Here is a 24,058-nt window from a genome sequence, read left to right as displayed (position 1 = left end):
ATTACAAGCCCATTTTTTGTTAGTTTGTAATCACCAACGTAGACAAAAGACTTCATGGCTTAATAATATTTGTTCTTCTACTTCTCTTAGGAGATTCGGTAGATCTTTCAAGATATTTTTATATATATTTTCAGTACATTTGGAAATATTTGTTTTATCCAAGAATAGTTATTTTGACCTTCAAACTTATAATGCCCAAGCCATATCATAGTCACATTTATCCATAAAAAAACCAAATATGATGAATGACATGACATTTTCTTGCTTTTATTGTATTTAAAAAGCAAAAAGTTAAATGAAAGAGTTTGCACCAACAGTAATAGTGCCCAACTGCTATATACTAATGCTAAGTCTTCTTAACTTTTGTCAGATTCCTCTCACAGATAGAAGAACCGCTGTTCTAGCTATCTTTTCTAGTTCTAAAAAAAAACTGTGCCTTAAACCTTGACTCTAATTGGTCAGTCAAGAAATTATGCTTGAAAGTTGAACAATGTTCAGCTCGGGAAATTACGAACGGCAAACGTAATTGGCGCTGTCGTCGTGCTTAAATTTAAAAAATTTACGAAACACTTAGAAAGGACTGCCAGCATTTTCTCTTATTGATGATAATCGTAATTGACCTGGCATGACAGATGATGGCATTGAAAATTGCTCAACACGATTAATGGTGTTAAGCTTAAGGGTTAAATACAGTATATTCAACACCTACGAGTTGAACCTGGTTTATATTTTTGCTAATGATAACCTTTTCGTTAGTTTTTGGGAAAATATTATTAATGGAAGTGCGACCCATAGTATCTCCAGATGTCACTTATGACAGTTTTAGCAGTTGTTTTCATAAGATAATAAGTTCTCCAGGGAAAAAATAATGATGGGTCAAACAGATAGGGGGAGGGGTGTAGTTTAGTTTTGTGCAGTTTTTTTGTTACGAAAGGTCTTAGATTAATTACTGAAAAGACAGAGCGGAAATACGCAAGAGCGACAAAAAAAGAAAAAAGAAAACAAAAGGATTTAGAGAATCAAATTAAAAATTTCGTTATTGGAACGAGCTACATATTTTAAAACTACAAAAAATCAAATAAAAAAGAAACTCTAAGGCCGAACAAGCATCAAATTAGCTTTCTGATTAAAATGTAAAAAAAATAAAATAAAAGAGGAGCAGAGACAAAAAACAAACTTCAGGCCTTAGAAATAATTGAATTTTGAATTTAAATATACAATTTTAATGGAGATATGTGCATCCTTTATCAAAATGAGTGCGGAAGGTTCGTCAAAGCAGTTAGAAGTCAAAACAATTCCAAAAGATTTGCAATTTCGGTTTTTTTTCCCAAAAATGAACTTATTTTAACAATTTTAACAGCTAATTGCTCTAATAAAAATATTTGAAATTGGAGTTAGGTTCTTACGGTTGGAATGGCTATTATTTATTAATTGGATTTGGGTTTGTGAGTTGAATCACTTAATGATGGTGATTAAAGCTAAACACTATTTTGAATTATTGGGTGTGTTATGGATCTTTATTTTAGAAACAGAGCAAACCTAAATTTGCATAAAAATAACTATTAATATTTTCATTAAGATTTTAAAGAAACGGTGCATTTTAATAAAAGAAAAATTTAAAAAGAAGATCTTAAAAGTCGATGTCTTTCTTTTAACAAATCACAAATATTGTTGTAAAGATGAATGGCTCCTACCTCCCCCACTCATCTTGGATTTTTCTCAGATTCCACTTTTATGGATTGCACAGGGAAAGGGCAATCCATCTGTTGGGAATTTTTTTTCATTTTTGTGTTCCTGGTTACCTCTGATGCCTCTGGTGGTGCTTCTGGTGCCTCTGCAAGATTTCAATCTGTTGGTCTTACACTATACATTCGAAGGAAAACTATACCTTCTTAAGTTCTTAGGGAAGAAATATATTTAGCTTATTTATTTATTTTCCACCCACGCTTTATTTTCAATTTCGCAGCTAATGCTACCAAAACTGAATTTGGACGCCATTTTTCATTAAAAATTGTAAAGTTTTTCCTAACTTTTTGGTTTTAAGTGGCAGTGTAAATTTCCACCCAAACAATTCATACACCTCAATTTCATTTTTACATTCACTTTAGAGAAACAAATATTCAAACGAGACAAATACAAGCTCTACCAGTCAAATAGTCTATCAAAACGTAGATAAGAACAAATTTTACTTTCAGAAGTTCTACCTGATTCTCCTTGGGTACTCAGCTAAAAGTAATTTTTTAGAAAGTATTAAAAAATAACTAAGAAATAGCCAAATGGCTCTGGTCATTCTTAAAAAAAAAAAAAAAAATGATGGAAGTATTTAACCAATAGTAGTTTACACAAGGCATGTTTTTTCTCTATCTGACCTTGAAGATAACATATACATAATTTTAATTAAAGAAGCTATCTAATGATCAACGTAAAAGCTTCTAAGTCTTAGGGTTAAGATTCAGAAGTTGTGTTGTGTAATCCTTCATTTAAATGAACATAATATAATAAAAGCTCCACCAAAGAAGCAGCAAATACTTTGCAATGAGGATGATTCAAGGTTGATTTGAATACAAATTATATGAAGTGGAAAAAACTTAAACAGACAGACACACACAGACACACACACACAAAAAAAAAAAAAAAAAAAAAACTTACAAGCCTTCAAGCCTCATAATTTAATACATCTCTTATTTTTTTTATTTAACCTTGTCCTAGCACGGTGTATTGATGTTCTGCTTGGATATACGGGGCCAAAGGATTGATCCCCCCTGCGGCAAGGGTGGGAGACCGGTTGTTTACGTGTCCCTTTGGAAACATCCAGCAATTGAAGCCTCTTTTGAACACTTTATGCCCTAGCAATGGTTTTGGAAGATCTTTGTCCTATCTCTTTATCTTTTTCTCAAAATCAGCCAAATTGTTAGAATTATTTGTTTCTTCATTCAGTTTGTTCCAAGCTTTCACCGGCATCCCAAAATTGATAAAAGGAAATTTTGTTCTGGTTGTTACGGCACGAGGATAGTGAAGACTATCCCTTTGATGGATATCATTTGTTTGGGAGGTGGACTTAGCAGGAAATGCAACCAATGTCCACTGATGTTTTCAACAAAACAAAGTTCCTTTTCCTTATGGATTTCCTTGTAGGAGACTTTAAAGGGATTACTATTTAAAACTGTTTAAATGATCAGTTATTTTCTTCCGTTGATACATATTATAATAAAAAAATAAAAAAAATCAAGATTAAATTGAAGTTATTCCCTAGTGGCTTAAAATTTTTTAGCCGCAATATTGTGCTGGAATAAGCTATATTCACGACATTGATTGTTTAATCGTTAGCAAAATTAGGGGAGTATCTGACCAGCCTAAGGATTTACTTACCGGCTATTCGCCCATATCTCTGGAATATTCGTTCAAGATCCCCCTTGGTACATTGAAACGTGTTTAGATTGCCCACAAAAACTCTGGAATTAAGAGCCTGTGGATCCTGGGAATTAGTTTGATTGCCAACCATGCTCATTTTTGACCTGAAATATAAGTTTTCGTCAAAAATGACAAAATAACCCAAATTTGACTATTACACAGTTTCGTAGATATTAGGAATATTTTACTAACTTCAATGATATTGACAGAATATTGTAAAAATATTTCTAAAAGGATATAATTCCATTATACATATATATATATCATATATATGTTTTTTAAATACCCCAAGAATGATCAGGCTTATTGATCTGCATTACTCTTAAGAATAAAGATACTATTTCAAATGTTCTGAAAGGTGACTGGTAAATAGAACACTTATAAATAGCTTTAAAAATATATGTTGAGGGAGAAGCAGCTCCCTCCCCACACATACACTATAGTATACTTTGTTTTAAGTTTTAATGTCACTATAATTTTATTTGAAAGTACTGGTTTTGTTATTAGTTTTTTTTTTATTTATAAGAAACTGGATATCCGTTATACTTTCTGCTTTCAAAACAGATAAAATCAGAGGCCAAAAAAAGCTTATAGTGATTAAGGTGTATGTTTGAGCAAAATTCTAGTTTTCGTGAGTAACTGACACTTTAGTCAACAGGAAATTTCAAGAGAGAGTAGAGTGGGACTCTGGTGTTTTATTTAAAGGATACCTTTTTGTTTGTAATGACTTATGCTTGTTTGAAATTTAACTTCATTATTTATAGTAATATCCCTTTATTTAGGTTTGATTTCTTCATGCACAGCAATTTCTATTTATTTTTGCTTTGAATTTTCATGTTAGTAGCTAGGCGTAGTTCTAAGTTTTACATTTCCGTGTACTTTCTGGAAAGTTTTGTTTTTGAAATCAGTACACAGCGTTATAAAGCTTTAGATATAAGAACAATTTTTTTTTTACTTACAGTAAAGAATAACATTAAAACTTAAAGTGAACAGAAACTTATGGCGAGAAAATCGTATCGTTTCTGACATTTCTTTTTTTTGAAGTTTTGCTCTCGGTTTGGGGAGTTGTAAACACCTATGTCCCTTTCATGCATAGTAAAGTTCAATTACCAATCTTGCAAATGGACCCTTTTATTTATTTCCCAGCATTATTTAAAAAACGATCAGAAATTAAATAAAAAAAACATTTTTTTTCAACTGAAGCTAAGGAGCAACATTAAAACTTAAACGAACAGAAATTATTACGTATATGAGGGGGGTTCGCCCCCTAGTCAAAACCTCGCCCTTTGCGCTAAAGTTTTTTTTGTTATATTTGTAGGCATGAATATGTAATGCATCGGAGGTGTCGGAGTCGGAGTCAGAGGTAATAGACTTGAGATTGTCTGTGCAGGATTTTGACTTTTGTTGATGGAAGAGCATTACCAAGGGTGGAAAAACATGTTGTTACCAAGATGGGCCCAGGATTGCACAAAGCCTCCATTCAACTCGAGGTCACAGAGATTTATCGCTGTTCGGTTCTAAGCCAGCTTAACCGCTTTATGTAGACTTCAGAAGATATGTTAGTTCCCGTTTTGCAATGGTTCTGGGCTGGGATCATTGCTTTTCTTGAAGTTAAAATAATTTCAACGATTTAAAGAATACGAATATTACAACTTGGAATGTTGCAACATTAAAAAATAACTAATGTATGGACTTTTTGACTGACGACTTTAGATGATGAAATGGAGTTATTAGGAGTTTCAGAAGCTAATATCCCAGCGGTAGGAATCATGAAATTAGGTGATATAGAATTATTTACTCAGGCACAAAGATGGGGTACATACACAGAGAGAAGGGCTTATGATAAATAAGGAAGCTGGGAATGGGAACAGGGTGGGAGAACACGGAATCAAACGGGGAAGCAAAACTCTCCTGGATTTAACTTATGCTGATGTTTTAAGTATCCTAAATGACGGTGTTATCTATGAACTTGAATGGAAATGAAGACTAAGTTGCTATGGCTAGGAATAGGTGAAGGTGAAAAGGTGATGTTAGGGTAAAGAGACGATTGATCAAGTGGACAGCTTCACTTACCTAAGGAGTGAAATTAGTAAAGATGATGGGTGCAGTGAAGATGTTAAAAGTAGAAAAGCCAGGGCTCAGTATGTTTTTCCATAGTTGGAAAAAGTTTAGAAGAATAGGAAGACAAGTCAGCAAACTAAGATTTAAATATTAGGAGCTACAGTGATGATAGGAGCGAATTATGGTTCTGAAACATGGGTACTGTGAAAAACGGAGAAACAATTGCTAGATGTTTTCTGGAGAAATTTCCTATGGATTGTTTGACTGACTGACCGTATTTGAAACAGTAGGCTGTACGACGCTACTACTACTACTAAAACTCACTGCAGTACCAGGCCACCTGAGGTCGACACAACTACGAACGCTTCTCCTCCATCCCAATCTATTCAAAGACTCCCTTCTTACACCCTCCCACGAAGTTCCCATTTCCTTTAAATCTTTCTTTATGACGTCTTCCCACCCCAGACGAGCACCACCTGCTTTCTGTTTAGCCCTAGACGGTTGGCCGAAAAGAACAATCTTCGGCAATCCGCCATTCTTTATCCGCACAACGTGCCCTAGCCATCTCAACCTTTCTTTCAGAATAGCCCTAGAGAGCGGTATTGAACCACATTTTTCGTACAACCTATTGTTTGAAATAGGTAAGTCAGCCGGGTATCCAGAACAATCCTTAAGCAATTTCTCTGGAAAACATCTAGCAAATCTTCATCCGCTTTTCGGAGCGCCCATCGTTCAGAGCCATATCTAACCACTGTCATCACTGTAGCTTCTAATATTCTAAACTTGGTTTGAAACTTATCTTCCTATTCTTCCAAACTTTTTTTAACTGTGAAAATACACCCTGAGCATTGGCTATTCTACTATTAACATCTTGACTGCTCCCACCATCTTTACTAATAATACTACCAAGGTAAGTCAAGCTGCCCACCTGATAAATCTTTTCATTACCCAACGTCACATTTTCATCTTCACTTATTCCTAGCCTTAGTGACTTAGTCTTCTTAACATTAATTTTCAAACCTGTTCTAGCACTATGAACTCGCAAAACCTCTCATTTCATTTTGCTCACACTTTCATCTAGGATGCTTAAATCATCAGCATAATCTAAGTCCAGGAGACTTTTTCCCATTTGATTCCGTGCTCTCTCACTGCCTTTCCTGTGCTTCTTAAGACAAAGTCCATCAGAAGAATCCATATAAAGGGGGATAGAACCAAACCCTTCTTAACTCCTGATTTAATACAAAACCAGCTGTTCACCTCATTTCCTATCTTAACCGCAGCAGTGATATTCTTGGACATAGCACTAGTCACTTTGATATATTTGTCTGGTATACCATACAAGGATAAAAACCTTTACTAAAGCTCTTCTATCAACAGGATCAAACGCTTGCTCATAATCTAAAAAACTGAGGACCAAAGGCGTTTGATAACTCAGGCACTTCTCAATTATTAATCTAAGAGTGAAAATCTCGTCGACACACCCTCAATACTTTCTAAAACCGCACTGTTCTTCTCTTAAAACTTTGTCTACGGCATCTCTCAGTCTAAAAAGTATCAGATCACTAAGGAATTTGCTACCTACAGTGACCAGACTAATGCCTCAACAATTACCACACTCACTTTTATCATCTTTCTTATAGAGCGGCTTAATTAAGGTTTTCCTAAAATCGTTTGGTACTTCCCCTTTTTCAAAAATCATATTCATAATCTTCAGTAATTTATTTCTAACCTCAGAGCCACCATATTTAAGAAACTTATTTACCATCCTATCAGCACCTGGAGCCTAATTATTATTTAATCCTTTTAGTACTGTCGCTAATTCTTCCTGTATGAACCGTGCGGTGCAATCCCGCTTTCTATGGTTATAATGAAAGAAAGGTTGATATGACCACTGCATATTCTGATGATTCCCTTTTCCTTTTTGGAAAGATTTTCCTTTACGGCCAACCATCTAGGGCCAAGCGAAAAATAGATCGTTTCTGGTTTGGGTGGGAGGATGTCAGAAGTAAAGATTTAAGAGAAATGAGAAATTCCTGAGAGGTTGTAAAGAGGGAGGCGTTGAATAGATTGGGTTGGAGGAGGAGCATGAGTAGCTGTGTTGTCCTGAGGTGGCTTACTGCTGCAGTAAGCTCTTAGTATTAGTAGTAGTAGTAGCAGTGCAGCGGTAATCCCACTTTCTTCTAAAAACCGAAGATGTGAGTCAACCCACCTTGCGGTAACGTTTGTATCAAACATATCCAGGTTATTAAAATATAGTGTCTAATCTTTCCAGAATGACTCGGGGGATGGGGTAAAAATTTTTAGGTTGTGTAGGAGAAGTAAAGGTGAAGGGGAGTTCAAATTTTACGTTGGGGGAGAGACTACATATATTATGTCTCCGACCAGCCTAAATCTTTTCGTGTTGAAAGCTGCTATAGGACATTCTTGGGAATGGCTTGGGAGATCCATTTGAAACTTTCAGGGAGTTTATTTGTCTATTTTTAGGGGGGGGGGCATTTAGAACTCCAATTTTAATTCGAGGAAGGGGACAGAAAATGGATAAACGTGTTTTGTCCCAAATTATAGTAAAAGTTTCGGTCCTTCAAGCCCCTGTGGGACAAAAATCTATGGCCAGTGAAGTTGTAGTGCAAATCAAAAGATTGTATTTACACAAGTTAACAAACATTACGTTACCTCAATGTCTCACGAACAGCTTCGATATTAAGTTTAAAATTTCAGGAGGTGTTGTGGGGTTAAGTGGACCCAAGTGGGGTTAAGGAGGTGTTGTGGGGTTACTTTCGACTTGAGTAATGGTGAAGATAGCGTAGCCTAAAATGTCTTTCCTTCGATTCACCATAAGTTTTTGCAATTCAACCTCTCTATGTGGCCTATAATCTACCCACGGTAAAGCAGCCAGGTGTATCAAAAGACGCTATATGATGCAAGGTGATCAAAACAGCGTATTTAAAATATCCTGGGAATAGTTTTGGGCCAAAGTAATGTTAAATCTTGACCTTGGGATGGGAAGGAGAGGGAGGTTCTAATAATTTGGCTTCCAATCTTTTAATTTTTTGGAACTATAGGCCCTTGTTGGACAAGAATCTATTCCCGTTGAAGAAGTGATGTAGAATGAAAGGAAGAATATCCAATAAAATAGCGTATCTGTATTATCGCAGGATTAGCTTTGGGAATAAATAGCAATTGCCAGTGGGTCATAGGTGGTCAAGTGGGCCTGGAATTTTGACTTGAGGGGTGAAGCAGAGGGGAATCGAAAGAAGCCATGTAACCAGGTTATAAAAAGGGCATACCTGAGAAATCTTGTGAATGGCAGGTGGAGATTGAGCCAAGACTTCCGGAGTTTTTTTGTGTGGAAGGAGTTAGCATGCATCCATTACGTTTTATTCTTTATAGCGAGGAGATGTGGAAGTGAAAAAATGTGTGTCTCGGTACTGCTTAAAAGTTTTTGAACTAATAGCTCTAGGTGAACTTTGAATCTATTCAAGGAGAAATAGTGAAATAAATCAAAAGACAGAACATTCCCCCAGGCTACCAAAATACTTGACCTACTTGACTTAAGGCTCCTGCCGAGGGTTCGGCGTAGAGAACGATGAGACTAGGCGCCTCCAGGTTGACCTATCGCTCGCCAAGATCGCAGCTTTTTCCACCGGGATGTGGGCTTGGGTGGGGAATTCATTGGCTTTGTCTTTCCACCTAGTGGGTGGGCGTCCTCTGGGTCGTTTCCATCCGTGTAGGGTGGGGTCGAAGTCAAATGCGACCCGTGCTGGGGCGTCGCGTGGCATACGAAGGAGGTGGCCGTACCACCGAACAGTACGCTGGGCGAGCTGCGTCGAGAAAGGAGTTTGAGCCGTACGTGATAGGAGAGTCTGGTTGCTAACGACTTCAGTCCAGTGAAGTCTTTCGATTCTTCGGAGATGTTTCGTCTGAGCGACATCGACGGCACTGAGGATAGATTTGGCAGCTGGCCATGTCTCCGCTCCATACAGCAGGACGGTGCTGACTGACGCATTGTAGATGCGCATTTTGGTAAAGCGGCTTATGTTTGGCTTCCGCCAGATGCTGCTAAGCCTCCCAACAAGTGCTGAAGCTTTGGCAATTTGAGATGTAAGCTCTTTTGTGATCAAGCCATCATTCGACAGAATAGATCCCAGGTAAGTGAAGTCTTCCACCACATCTACTCGGTTGCTTCCGATGTTGACTTCCTTTACAGTAGAACGGGACGTGGGGGGCTCAAGGAGCATAACTTTGGTTTTCTGCCAGTTGATCTTCAGTTCAACTTTCGAGGCTTCTTCTGAAATCAACTGGAGAGCTTTGGTCATCTTATCGACGGTGCTCGCAACTAGCGCTATGTCGTCGGTGAAGTCAGCATCAGAGAGTACCCGGTCTCCGAACTGAAGACCGAATTTAAGGCGATTCATCGTGCTGGCCCTAACATGGTCTATGACGCAGTTGAAAATCTCGGGAGCGGCGGTGCAACCTTGCCAGACGCCAGTCTTCACCAAGAAGGTGTGAGTGCATCTTCGATTTACTTGCACGCATCTTCCTGTATCCTCAAACAACTTTTTAAAGAATGATCAATATTCCTTTAGTAGACCCGTAGCTCTTAGTATTAGCCAAAGTGAGTTGTGATCAACAAACTCACTAGCAGGCTTAAAGTCCATGAACGCAATGCACACTGTTTGGTGGAAATCCCGCGTCTTCCCGATCAACTGGCACATAGTAAACATTTGCTCCGTCGTCGACCTGCCGGGCATGAATCCGGCTTGCTGGACTCTTCTCTTTCTACGCTAAAAGGTGGAACACCTGTCCAGGAGTGATATGGCGAAGAGTTTACCAGGAACGGAGAGAAGCGTGATCCCACGATAGTTAGAGCAGATTTGACGGTTGCCCTTACGTTTCCAGAGCGGCAATATGATGCCAGAACGCCAGTCATTCGGTATGCTTTCCGTCGTCCATACAGCTGAGAAGAGTATATGGAGCCACAGAATCATGGCTGCACCCCCGTACTTGAGGATTTCTGCAGAAATACCACAGACGCCAGGGGCTCGATTATTATTTAACCGTTTTACAGCATTTTGGATCTCAAAGGTGGTAAACGGTTGCGATACGAGGTAGGAAGATATTGTGAGAACGACGAGGCAACTGGGTCAAAGCCTTCAGTGACTATTTTTACAGGCGGGGGGGAGGGGAATGAGGACTCTACAAATATTGAGTTTTGGGCAATAGTGCAATAATGCTTTTGTTCCCTACAGTTCGTCCGAAAAGAAACAGACGATATTTCTTAAAGCATGAAACTTATTTCCGTGAGCAATTCTGATCAAAGGAACCCTTACACGGGGAAAAAGTTAGAAGAACTGATTAGTCCGAGAACAGACCCAATTTTTTTTCTGATAACCTACGAATCATAATACAAATTATCATTAGTAATCTATCTATATATTTGAACCATACAAGACCATGCATCTATATATTTGAACCCTACAAGAAAACATCACGTTTTGAGAGTATAATTGTTTGTTTGTTTTTTTTAAATCGAAAACTAGAGATTGTCAAATTGCGTATTTAGGAATGATTTTGTAGGAAAAGCTGTCTGTCACTAATGCATTATCCACTGTTCCATTTCTTTGAAGTAAGTGCTATCAAGAGTGGTTTCTGATTTTTTTTTGTACAATTGCCTTTAGCCAAGAATAGTTTGATATGAATGTGTCGGTAGATAGCATTTGCAAATTGGGTCCTATGAAGGTGGAGAAAAAAAGGGTTTAGTATTTGCGAATACTTCAATGTGTACTGTATAATACACAAGTGGTGTTTGAACAGTGTTGTCAATTTAAAATAGAGTTTAACGTTATACTATACTAAAAAATTGATACTAAGAGAGATGTAGATGGCAAGAAAAGAATTTTAATAACGGATTACTTTACTTCTTCGATGTGTTCTGTATAATACACAAGTGGTGGGGTGATGGGAGAGGGGAATCTTAGAGTACTTATAGTGCTGTACTGTGGGCCGAGTTGCTAACGAAAAACCCGTGTGGATGACTTGAAATAAAAATTTTTAACAAGAAATCTCTGAAAAAATATTTTTGGGGGGATTGGTTGATGCCAGAAAGATCTCTTAGAGGAATTATAGTGTGAAAGTGGGGGGTGATTAGCTAGCAAAAAACCCACGAGGATGACTTGAAATAAAAATTTTTAAAAACAAATCTCTGAAAAAATATTTTTTGGGGATAGGTTGTTGGCAGAAGGATGTCTTAGTGTAGATATGGTGTGATCGTGGGGGGCGAAGCTCCAGCGACCTCACAGTGTTAAGGACATTAAATAAAAATTTTTAAAAAGAAATCTCTGAAAAAATATTTTTGGGGGGAGCGGGTTATGCTAGAGGGATCTCTTTTCTTAGTTAAAGTGTGGGACTGGGGGGCAAGGGGCTATCGAAAACTCCGTGTGGGTGACTTAAAATAAAATATTTTAACAAGAAATATCTGAAAAAATATTTTTGGGTGGATGGGTTGATGGCAGAAGGATCTCTTAGAGTATTTATACTGAGATATTGGGGGGCGAGTTGCTAGCGAAAAATCCGTGTGGATGACTTTTAAATAAAATTTTTTAACAAGAAATCTCTGAAACAATATTTTTGGGGGGATGGGTTGATGGCAGAAGGATCTCTTAGAGTAGTTATAGTGTGATAGGGGGGGCCGAGTTGCTAGCCAAAAACCCGTGTATATGGCTTGAAAATTTTTTTTTAACAAGAAATCTCTGAAAAATATTTTTGGGGGATGGGGCGATGGCAGCCGGATCCCATAGAGTAGTTATAGTGTGATAGTTTGGGGGCGTATTGCTTACAAAAAACCCGAGTGGATGACTTGGAAATAAAATTTTTAATCAGAAATGGCTGAAAAATTGTTTTGGGGGAGAGATGGGTTGATGGCAGAAGGATGTCTTAGCGTAGTTATAGTGTGATAGTGGGGGGGGGGGGCGAATTGCTAGCCTAAAATATGAGCTAATAAGGGTTTTTGACCGTAAACTCTAGTTTTTTGTAAGAAAATTATGGAAAATACAATTCGTTGGCTCATAGGTGAAACTGTATATCACACTATAACTATATCACACTATAACTACTCTATGACATCCGGCTGCCATCGCCCCATCCCCCAAAAATATTTTTTCAGAGATTTCTTGTTAAAAAAATTTATTTCAAGGCCATATACATGGATCGAAAAATAAACTATTTCTGTAAAATCTGAGCTAATAAGGGTTTTTGACCGTAAACTCTAGTTTTTTGTAAGAAAATTATGTAAAATACAATTCGGTGGCTCATAGGTGAAACTTAAGTCCAGTTGTGGATCGAAAAATAGACTATTTCTGTAAAATCTGAGCTAATAAGGGTTTTTTGCCGTAAACTCTAGTTTTTTGGATCGAAAAATAAAACTATTTCCGTAAAATCTGAGCTAATAAGGGTTTTTGACCGTAAACTCTAGTTTCCTGTAAGAAAATTATGGAAAATACAATTCTCTCGTTCAAATGTAAAACGTGGTCCATTTTGGATCGAAAAATAAAACTATTTCTGTAAAATCTAAGCAAACAAGGGTTTTTGACCGTAAACTCTAGTTTTTTTGTAAGAAAACTACTCTATGACATCCGGCTGCCATCGCCCCATCCCCCAAAAATATTTTTTCCGAGATTTCTTGTTAAAAAAATTTATTTCAAGCCATATACATGGATCGAAAAATAAACTATTTCTGTAAAATCTGAGCTAATAAGGGTTTTTGACCGTAAACTCTAGTTTTTTGTAAGAAAATTATGTAAAATACAATTCGTTGGCTCATAGGTGAAACTTAAGTCCAGTTGTGGATCGAAAAATAAACTATTTCTGTAAAATCTGAGCTAATAAGGGTTTTTTGCCGTAAACTCTAGTTTTTTGGATCGAAAAATAAAACTATTTCCGTAAAATCTGAGCTAATAAGGGTTTTTGACCGTAAACTCTAGTTTCCTGTAAGAAAATTATGGAAAATACAATTCTCTCGTTCAAATGTAAAACGTGGTCCATTTTGGATCGACAAATAAAACTATTTCCGTAAAATCTAAGCAAACAAGGGTTTTTGACCGTAAACTCTAGTTTTTTGTAAGAAAATTATGGAAAATGCAATTCATTGGCTCATAGGTGAAACTTAAGTCCAGTTATGGATCGAAAAATAAACTATTTCTATAAAATCTGAGCTAATTAGGGTTTTGACCGTAAACTCTAGTTTTTTGTAAAAAAATTATGGATAATACAATTATGTGGTTCAAATGTGAAACTTAAGTCCAGTTTTTGATCAAAAAATAAAATATTTCCGTAAAATCTGAACTAATAAGGGTTTTTGGCCGTAAACTCTTGTTTCTTGTATGAAAATTATGGAAAATACAATTCTCTCGTTCAAATGTGAAACTTAAGTCTAATTTGGATCGAAAAATTAAACTATTTCCGTAAAATCTGAGCTAATAAGGGTTTTTGACCGTAAACTCTAGTTTTTTGTAGGAAAATTACGGAAAATATAATTTTCTCGTTCAAACGTGAAACTTAGGTCCATTTTGGATCGAAAAATAAAACTATTTCCATAAAATCTAAGCTAATAAGGGTTTTTCACCTTAAACTGTAGTTTTTTGTAAGAAAATTAAGGAAAATACAATTCTATGGTTCAAATGTGAAACTTAAGAACAGTTATGGATCGAAAAATAAACTATTTCTGTAAAATCAGAGCTAATAAGGGTTTTTGACCGTAAAATCTAGTCTTTGTAAGAAAATTATGGAAAATACAATTCTCTGTTTCAAATGTGAAACTTAAGTCTATTTTTGGATCGAAAAATAAAACTATTTTCGTAAAATCTGAGCTAATAAGGGGTTTGACCGTAAACTCTAGTTTTTTGTAATAAAATTATGGAAAATACAATTCTCTGGTTCAAATTCGAAACTTAAGTCCTTTTTTGGATCAAAAAATAAAATTATTTCCTTAAAATCTGAGCTAATAAGGGTTTTTGACCTTAAACTCTATTTTCTTGTAAAAAAATTATGTAAAATACAATTTTCTAATTCAAATGTGAAACTTAAGTCCAGTTTTGGATACTCATAATGATGAGGACTGATGGTTCTAATTCAATATTTTTTTCTTAAAAAAAACTTTTTTTTTAAACTTCGAGATTATTTAACTTTATTTTTTTTTGTACGTATCTTAAAATGACAAAATACGCTTACGGCTCTAACAATTGTACTCTATGATTGCTCAGAGAGACGATGTTGCTTTCCCACTGGTATTCTATGTCCGGTTATCGACAGTACCTAGTCTATTGCATGTATTAAATCAGTATTTTTTACGCAGTGGAACGATAAACACCTAAGTCATATCTTTAAAAAACAGTGAAGATGGAGCATTTTAATAAAGTGTTTTCACATGACAATGTTATTGTAGCATTGAATGCCGACAAGGAGAAGTATTTAAACTATGAAACAAGTACAAGTGGTAGCACTATTGGAAATGTATGCATGCACTGTCATGACAGTAAGGAATTAAATTTTTTTGGAATACCGAAAAAATTCGACTCTTATGTTGGTGGTTATGCGAGATTGAGATCTCCAGAGATGATTGCACTCAAAGAGAAGGCCAACATAAAAATAATCGTTGGTGATAGAGGACAACTCCTTGCTGCTGTTGCAGGTAACACATTACCTACTGATACATCCAATCGTCAGCTTTTGGGTATTAGCATTCAAAGGAAGGTCAAAAACGAAAGGCCTACTCTTCTACTAATATCGTAAACCATATCTTGTCTACGTGCCGAAACTGTTACCTGTGCAAAAATAATGTGATAATAGACAGTGAAATGGCCAGAAAAATAAAAGGGGCATTGTCAGAAAATATCACCATGGAATATAAAGATGAATCGATGAAAACAAAGCACCAGCAAACATTACTGCCATTGATCAAACAGTCAATGAACCAAATAATACCAAAGACGAAAAGTATATTGAGCCTGTTGATGAGACACCAGTAAAAATTGTGTATGACTCTAAATGGAATAATGATTATTCTACTGACTACGAACTAAGAGAAGACAATAATTACAATATCAAGAGAGAACATGGTGAACTATTTTATGGAACAGATTCAAAATGTCCAAAGTTAATCATTGATATTAATAATGTATCATAATATATTTTTGTATTAATATTCTACATAGCATTATTTCAATAAAAATATATTATGAATATTGTTATGTGCTCATTATTTTTAGAGTAAGCTAGCGTATCAAACGTTTAGAATGTCTATTAAAACATCGGATATGTAAGAAAAGGAATTTGCATACATCTATTGTCAGACACATGGGATAACATTGACAAATTCTAGCTATCAGAGTGAATAAATTCTTTATCATCATCCGTTCTTGGATATGTCATTATGAAAAACTGTAAGTAAGTAAGGAAGTAACAAACTCTTTCTTGAATTCACCTCTTGGATACACAATACAGAAATTTAATTCAGGAAATTATGAAAAAAATTGAAAAAATTCTTTATTAACATTCATTATCGATTGAAGTCGCTTCCTAGACTGACAATAGAGCAATTTCACAAAATCTAAGTATAAGAGTGATTAAATTCTATATCAACATCCATTTCTCGGATACATAGGAAAATGTTGACAAAATCTAAGTGTTAGAGTGAATAAAATTTATTTATCAACATCTTTTGTCAGATACATCCAATAAAGTTGACAAAATCTAAGTGTTAGAGTGAATAAATTTTTTTATCAACATCCTTTGTCAGGTACATCAAATAAAATTGACAAAATATAAATTTCAGAATGAATAAATGCTTTAACAACATCCTTTATTGGATATGTCGGATAAAATTGACAAAATCTAAGTATCAGAGTGAGTAAATTCTATATCAGCATCCTTTTCTCGGATACATAGGATAAAATATCGGATAAAATTGACAAAAGCTAAGTATCAGATTGATTCAATTCTATATCAACATCCATTTCTCAGGTACATGGGATAATATTGACAAAATCTAGGTATCAGAATGAATAAATTCTTTATCAACATCCGTTGTTGGATATGTCATTATGTCATTATGAAAAAATTATAAATAAGTAAGTAAGTAAGTAACAAACTCTTTCTTGAATTCACCTCTCGGATACACAATACAGAAATTTAATTCAGGAAATTATGAAAAAAAATTGAATAAATTCTTTATTAAGATTCATTATCGATTGAAGTCGCTTTCTAGACAGACAATACAGCAATTTCAAAAAATCTAAGCATAAGAGTGATTAAATTCTATATCAACATCCATTTCTCGGATACATAGGAAAAAGTTAACAAAATCTAAGTGTTAGAGTGAATAAATTTTATTTATCAACATCTTTTGTCAGATACATCGGATAAAATTGACAGAATCTAGCTGTCAGAGTGAATAATTTTTTTTATCAACATCCTTTGTCAGATACATCAAATAAAATTGACAAAATCTAAATTTCAGAATGAACAAATGCTTTAACAACATCCTTTATCGGATATGTCGGATAAAATTGACAAAATCTAAGTATCGGAGTGACTAAATTCTATATCAGCATCCTTTTCGCTGATACATAGGATAAAATATCGGATAAAATTGACAAAATCTAAGTATCATATTGATTAAATTCTATATCAACATCTCTTTATCAGATACATTGGAATAAAATTGACATAATCTAAGTATCAGATTGATGAAATTCTATAACAGCATCCCTTTTCTCGGGTACATTAGATAAAATTGATAAAATATCAGAATAAGAGTGAATAATTTATTTTTTATCAACATCTTTTATCACTTACAACAATTATAATTCACAAAATCTAAATATCAGAGTGAATAAATGCTTTTTCAGCATCCTTTGTCGGATATGTTGAATAAACTATGCAAAATCGACATAGCTTTATTTAATTTTTTTAAGGTTAATTTAGACGAGGTTACGTGCGCGCATGTACAAAGGATGTTGATAAAAAAAATTATTCACTCTGACACTTAGATTTTGTCAACTTTTTCCTATGTATTCGAGAAATGGATGTTGATATAGCATTTAATCACTCTTATACTTAGATTTTGTGAAATTGCTGTATTGTCTGTCTAGGAGGCGAGTTCAATCGATAATGAATGTTAATAAAGAATTTGTTCAATTTTTTTTTCATAATTTCCTGAATTAAATTTCTGTATTGTGTATCCAAGAGGTGAATTCAAGAAAGAGTTTGTTACTTACTTACTTACAATTGTTTCATAATGACATAATGACATATCCAACAACGAATGTTGATAATAAATTTATTCATTCTGATACCTAGATTTTGTCAATGTTATCCCATTTACCTGGGAAATGGATGTTGATATAGAATTTAATCAATCTGATTCTTAGATTTTGTCAATTTTATCCGATATTTTATCCTATGTACCCGAGAAAAGGATGCTGATATAGAATTTACTCACTCTGATACTTAGATTTTGTCAATTTTATCCGACTTATCCGATAAAGGATGTTGATAAAGTTTTTATTCATTCTGAAATTTAGATTTTGTCAATTTTATTTGATATATCTGACAAAGGATGTTGATAAAAAAACTATTCACTCTTACACTTAGATTCTGCTAATTTTATTCGATGTATTTGACAAAGAATGTTGATAAAAAAAATTTATTCCCTCTAACACTTAGATTTTGTCAACTTTTTTCTATGTATCCGAGAAATGGATTTTGATATAGAATTTAATCACTCTTATACTTAGATTTTGTGAAATTGCTGTATTGTCTGTCTAGGAAGCGAATTCAATCGATAATGAATGTTAATAAGGAATTTGTTCAATTTTTTTTCATAATTTCCAGAATTAAATTTCTGTATTGTGTATCCAAGAGGTGAATTCAAGAAAGAGTTTGTTACTTACTTACTTACTTACATACAATGTTTTCATAATGACATAATAACATATCCAACAACGGATGTTGATAAAGAATTTATTCATTCTGATACCTAGATTTTGTCAATGTTATCCCATGTGTCTGACAATAGATGTATGCAAATTCCTTTTCTTAGATCTCCGATGTTTTAATAGACATTATAAACGTTTGATATGCTAGCTTACTCTAAAAATAATGAACACATAACAATATACATAATATATTTTTAATGAAATAATACTATGTAGAATATTAATACAAAAACATACTATGATACATTATTAATATCAATATTTAACTTTGGACATTTTGAATCTGTTCCATAAAATAGTCCACAATGTTCTCTCTTGATTTGTAGCTTTTGTCTTCTCTTAGTTCGTTATCAGTAGAATAATCATTATTCCATTTAGAGTCATACACAATTTTACTGGTGTCTCATCAACAGGCTCAATATGCTTTTCATCTTTGGTATTATTTGGTTCGTTGACTGGTTGATCAATGGCAGTAACGTTTGCTAGTGCTTTGTTTTTCATCGATTCATCTTTATATTCCATAGTGATATTTTCTGACAATGCCCTTTTTATTTTTCTTGCAATTTCACTGTCTATTATCACATTATTTTTACACAGGTAACAGTTTCGGCACGTAGACAAGATATGGTTTACGATATTATTAGAAGGGAGAGCTTTTTTTATTGACCTTCCGTTGAATGCTAATACCCGAAAGCTGACGATTGGTTGTATCAGTATGTAATGTGTTATCTGCAACAGTAGCAAAGAGTTGTCCTCTATCATCAACGATTATTTTTATGTTGGCATTCTCTTTGAGTGCAATCATCTCTAGAGATCTCAATCTCGCATAACCACCAACATAAGAGTTGAATTTTTCGGTATTCCAAAGGAATTTAATTCCTTACTGTCATAACAATGCATGCATACATTTCCAATAGTGCTACCACTTGTACTTGTTTCATAGTTTAAATACTTCTCCTTGTCGGCATTCAATGCTACAATAACATTGTCATGTGAACACACTTTATTAAAATGTTCCATCTTCACTTTTTTTTATAGATATGACTGATGTGCTTATCGTTATACTGCGTAAAAAAGACTGATTTAATAAATGCAATAGACTAGGTAGTGTGGGTAAACAGCCAGAGAATACCAGTGGGAAAGCCAAGTCGTGTCTCTGAGCAATCATAGAGTACAATTGTTAGAGCAGTAAGCATATTTTGTCATTTTAAGATACGTACAAAAAAAAATAAAGTTTAATAATCTCGAAGTTAAAAAAAGTTTGTTTTTAAGAGAAAAATATTGAATTAGAACCATCAGTTCTCATCATTATGAGTATTTAAAACTGGACTTATGTTTCAAATTTGAACTAGAGAATTGTATTTTCCATGATTTTCTTACGATAAACTAGAGTTTACGGTCAAAAACCCTTATTAGCTCATATTTTACGGAAATAGTTTAATTTTTCGATCCAAAAATGGACTTAAATTTCACATTTGAACCAGAGAATTGTATTTTCCTTAATTTTCTTACAAAAAACTAGAGTTTACGGTCATAAACACTTATTAGCTTAGAATTTACGGAAATAGTTTTATTTTTCGATCCAAAATGGACCTAAGTTTCACATTTAAACCAGCGAACTGTATTTTCCATAATTTTCTTACATAAAAACTAGAGTTTACGGCCAAAAACCATTATTAGCTCAGATTTTACAGAAATAGTTTATTTTTCGATCCATAACTGGACTTAAGTTTCACATTTGAAGCAGAGAATTGTAATTTCCATAATATTCTTACAAAAAACTAGAGTTTATGGTGAAAAACCCTTATTAGCTTAGATTTTACGGAAATAGTTTTATTTTTCGATCCAAAATGGACCTAAGTTTAACATTTGAACGAGAGAATTGTATTTTCCATAATTTTCTTACAGGAAACTAGAGTTTACGGTCAAAGACCTTTATTAGCTCAGATTTTACGGAAATAGTTTGTTTATTTTTCGATCCATAACTGGACTTAAGTTTCACCTATGAGCCAACGAATTGTATTTTCCATAATTTTCTTACAAAAAACTAGAGTTTACGTTCAAAAACCCATATTAGCTTAGATTTTACGGAAATAGTTTTTTTTTTTCGATCCAAAATGGACCTAAGTTTAACATTTGAACGAGAGAATTGTATTTTCCATAATTTTCTTACAGGAAACTAGATTTTACGGTCAAAGACCTTTATTAGCTCAGATTTTACGGAAATAGTTTTATTTTTTGATCCAAAAAACTAGAGTTTACGGCCAAAAACCCTTATTAGCTCAGATTTTACAGAAAAAGTTTATTTTTCGATCCATAACTGGACTTAAGTTTCACCTATGAGCCAACGAATTGAATTTTCCATAATTTTCTTACAAAAAACTAGAGTTTACGGTCAAAAACCCTTATTAGCTCAGATTTTAGGCTAACAATTCGCCCCCCCCACTATCACACTACAACTACGCTAAGACATCCTTCTGCCATCAACCCATCTCTCCCCTAAAACACTTTTCAGCCATTTCTCGTTAAAAATTTTATTTCCAAGTCATCCACTCGGGTTTTTTGTAAGCAAAACGCCCCCAAACTACCACACTATAACTACTCTATGACCCCATCCCTCAAAAATATTTTTTCAGATATTTCTTGTTAAAAAATGTGATTTCAAGTCATCCACACGGGTTTTTCGCTAGCAACTCGCCCCCACTATCACACTATAGCTACTCTAAGAGATCCTTTTGCCATCAACTCATCCCCCCAAAAATATTTTTTCAGAGATTTCTTGTTAAAATTTTTTATTTCAAGTCATCCACAAGGGGTTTTCGATAGCAACTCGCCCCCCCCCCCACTATCACACTATAATTACTCTAAGAGATGCTTCTGCCATCAACCCATCCTCCCAAAAATGTTTTCTCAGATTTCTTGTTAAACATATTTATTTCAAGTCATCCACACGGGTTTTTTGCTAGCAACTCGCCCCCCCCTATCACACTCTAACTACTCTAAGAGATCCTTCTGCCATCAACCCATCCCCCCAAAAAATATTTTCAGAGATTTCTAGTTAGAAAATTTTATTTCAAGTCATCCACACGGGTTTTTCGCTAGGAACTCACCCCCCCCCCCCACTATCACACTACAAGTACTCTATGAGATCCTTCTGACATCAACCCATCGCCTCAAAAATATTTTTTCAGAGATTTCTTGTTAAAAAATTTTATTTCAAGTCATCCACGCGGTTTTTTCACTAGCAACTCGCCCCCCACTATCTCACTATAACTACTCTAAGAGATCCTTCTGCCATCAACCCATCCCCTCAAAAACATTTTCTCAGAGATTTCTTGTTAAAATTTTTATTTCAAGTCATCCACACGGGTTTTTCTTTAGCAGCTCGCCCCCCATTGTCACACTATAACTACTCTAAGAGATCCTTCTGCCATCAACCCATCACCCAAAAATATTTTTTCAGAGATTTATTTTTAAAAAATTTTATTTAAAGTCATCAATACGTGTTTTTCTCTAGCAACACGCCCCTCCACTCTGACACTATAACTACTCTAAGAGATCCTTCTGCCATCAACCCATCCTCCCAAAAATATTTTTTCAGAGATTTCTTGTTAAAAATTGTATTTCAAGTCATCCACACGGGTTTTTCTTTAGCAGCTCGCCCCCCACTATCACACAACAAGTACTCTATGAGATCCTTCTGACATCAACCCATCCCCCCAAAAATATTTTTTCAGAGTTTTATTTTTAAAAATTTTTATTTCAAGTCATCCAAACGGGTTATTAGCTAGCCACTCGCCCTCCGCGCTCACCCTACAATTACTCTCATAGATCTTTCTGCCATCAATCAATCCACCCAAAAATATTTTTTCAGGTATTTCTGGTCAAAATTTTTATTTCATGTCATCCACACGGGTTTTTCTTTAGCAGCTCACCCCGCATTATCACACTATAACTACTCTACGAGGTCCTTCTGCCATCAACCCATCCCCCAAAAAATATATTTTCAGAGAACTGTTGTTAAAAAATTTAATTTCAAGTAATACCCACGGTTGTTTCACTAGCAACTCGGCCCAAAGTACAGCACTATAAGTAGTCTAAGACACCCCGCTCCCATCACCCCAGCACTTTTTTATTATACAGAACACATCGAAGAATTAAAGCTATCCGTTATTAAAATTCTTTTCTTGCAATCTACATCTTTCTTAGTATCAACTTTTTAGTATAGTATAACGTTAAACTCTATTTTAAATTGACAACACTGTTCAAACACCAATTGTGTATTATACATTACACATTAAAGTATTTGCAAATGATAAACCTTTTTTTTTCTCGACCTTCATAGGATCCAATTCGCAAATGCTATCTACCGACACATCCATATCAAACTATTCTTGGCTAAAGGCAATTGTCCAAAAAAATCAGAAACCGCTCTTGATAGCACATACTTCAAAGAAATGGAACAGTGGATAACGCATGGGTGATAGACAGCTTTTCCTACAAAATCATTCCTAAATATGCAATTTGACAATCTCTAGTTTTCGATTAAAAAAAAACAACAATTACACTCTCAAAACGTGAGGTTTTCTTGTAGGGTTTAAGTATATAGATGCATGGTCTTGTATGGTTCAAATATATAGATAGATTACTACTATCATTCGGGGTTAAAATACCCGGAAAAAAACAGGTAATTTTTCCTGATGCACAAAAACAGAGCCTTGTTTTTCATGTCTCCGATCAGCTTGAAAATGACATTCCCACAATAGCATTCACAGGCCATCATAGGCCACAATGGCCTGTGATACATCCTAATTTTGTTCGTTTTTGATAAGCTTGTAACTTACAGGGGATCTAAACAGGGCCTGGTAGATGTGATTAAAAAAATAAATAAAATTGAAGATTGAATTTAGAGTGAATAGGTGACACCTGAAACTGAACCATTTTTTTTTTTTTGTATTGGATTAGATTTTACTTATAGGACATATAGATAAAAAGAAGGCCATCTCAAAGACTATAAACACTGCTTCAATATAATGGAGGCAAACACCTTTTAAGAAATTGTTCTATCGATTTGTGACAACCAAAATACGACTAAATTTTTGTTGTCCTTAATCGGCTAGCAATATACTGGGTACACTGTACACTGGACACTGTACGCTGTACACTGGACACTGTACACTGGCTTGTACACTCAAACAAAACAGCGGGTTGCATAGATTCGTGAAACCAAAGGATGGGCGAACTTTTGTATTTTTTTGATTGGCGTGAAACTTTCAGGGTAACGAGACTGGAATAGAAGGACCTTGATGAGAACAATAAGTTTTAGATTAAAAATATGGTTTTAACCGTTCTTAGCGAACGTTTTATTTTCTTCAATTTTATTTGACTTTAATTTTTTTTAATTTCCGTAGGGGGAAGGAATTTTGGTGCATTATGCACCACTAACTCAAGTTTACGCTGCGTAAAACTCGAGAACAAACCGGTTTCTTCGTTAATTTCTTTCAGCTTAGCATGAGACAAGACAAAGACAAGTGACAGAATAGATGGGAAATATATAATTTGGGGTATACATTTGTGCATAAGGGGGGGGGGGG

The 24,058-nt window shown here is 34.7% G+C and overlaps 1 protein-coding gene across 2 annotated transcripts in view; it reads right to left on the bottom strand.

Annotated features, from left to right (window-relative positions):
- LOC148945515 (RNA-binding Raly-like protein) overlaps positions 1–24,058 on the bottom strand; it is a 260,929-nt gene that overhangs the window by 235,879 nt on the left and 992 nt on the right. For both annotated transcript variants that reach the window (XM_089098792.1, XM_089098793.1), the window contains exon 2: positions 3,370–3,515. In XM_089098792.1, the coding sequence (XP_088954918.1) occupies positions 3,370–3,508 (139 nt within the window). In that variant the 5' untranslated portion in view covers positions 3,509–3,515. The remainder of the gene's footprint in view (positions 1–3,369; positions 3,516–24,058) is intronic.

The sequence above is a fragment of the Artemia sp. Qi Xiang Cuo genome, chromosome 13 (genome assembly GCF_049724085.1).
Source record: "Artemia sp. Qi Xiang Cuo chromosome 13, ASM4972408v1, whole genome shotgun sequence".
Classification (NCBI taxonomy): Eukaryota; Metazoa; Arthropoda; class Branchiopoda; order Anostraca; family Artemiidae; genus Artemia; species Artemia sp. Qi Xiang Cuo.
Note: the sequence above shows the minus strand (reverse complement) of the source record. Positions and strands in the feature narration are given on the sequence as shown.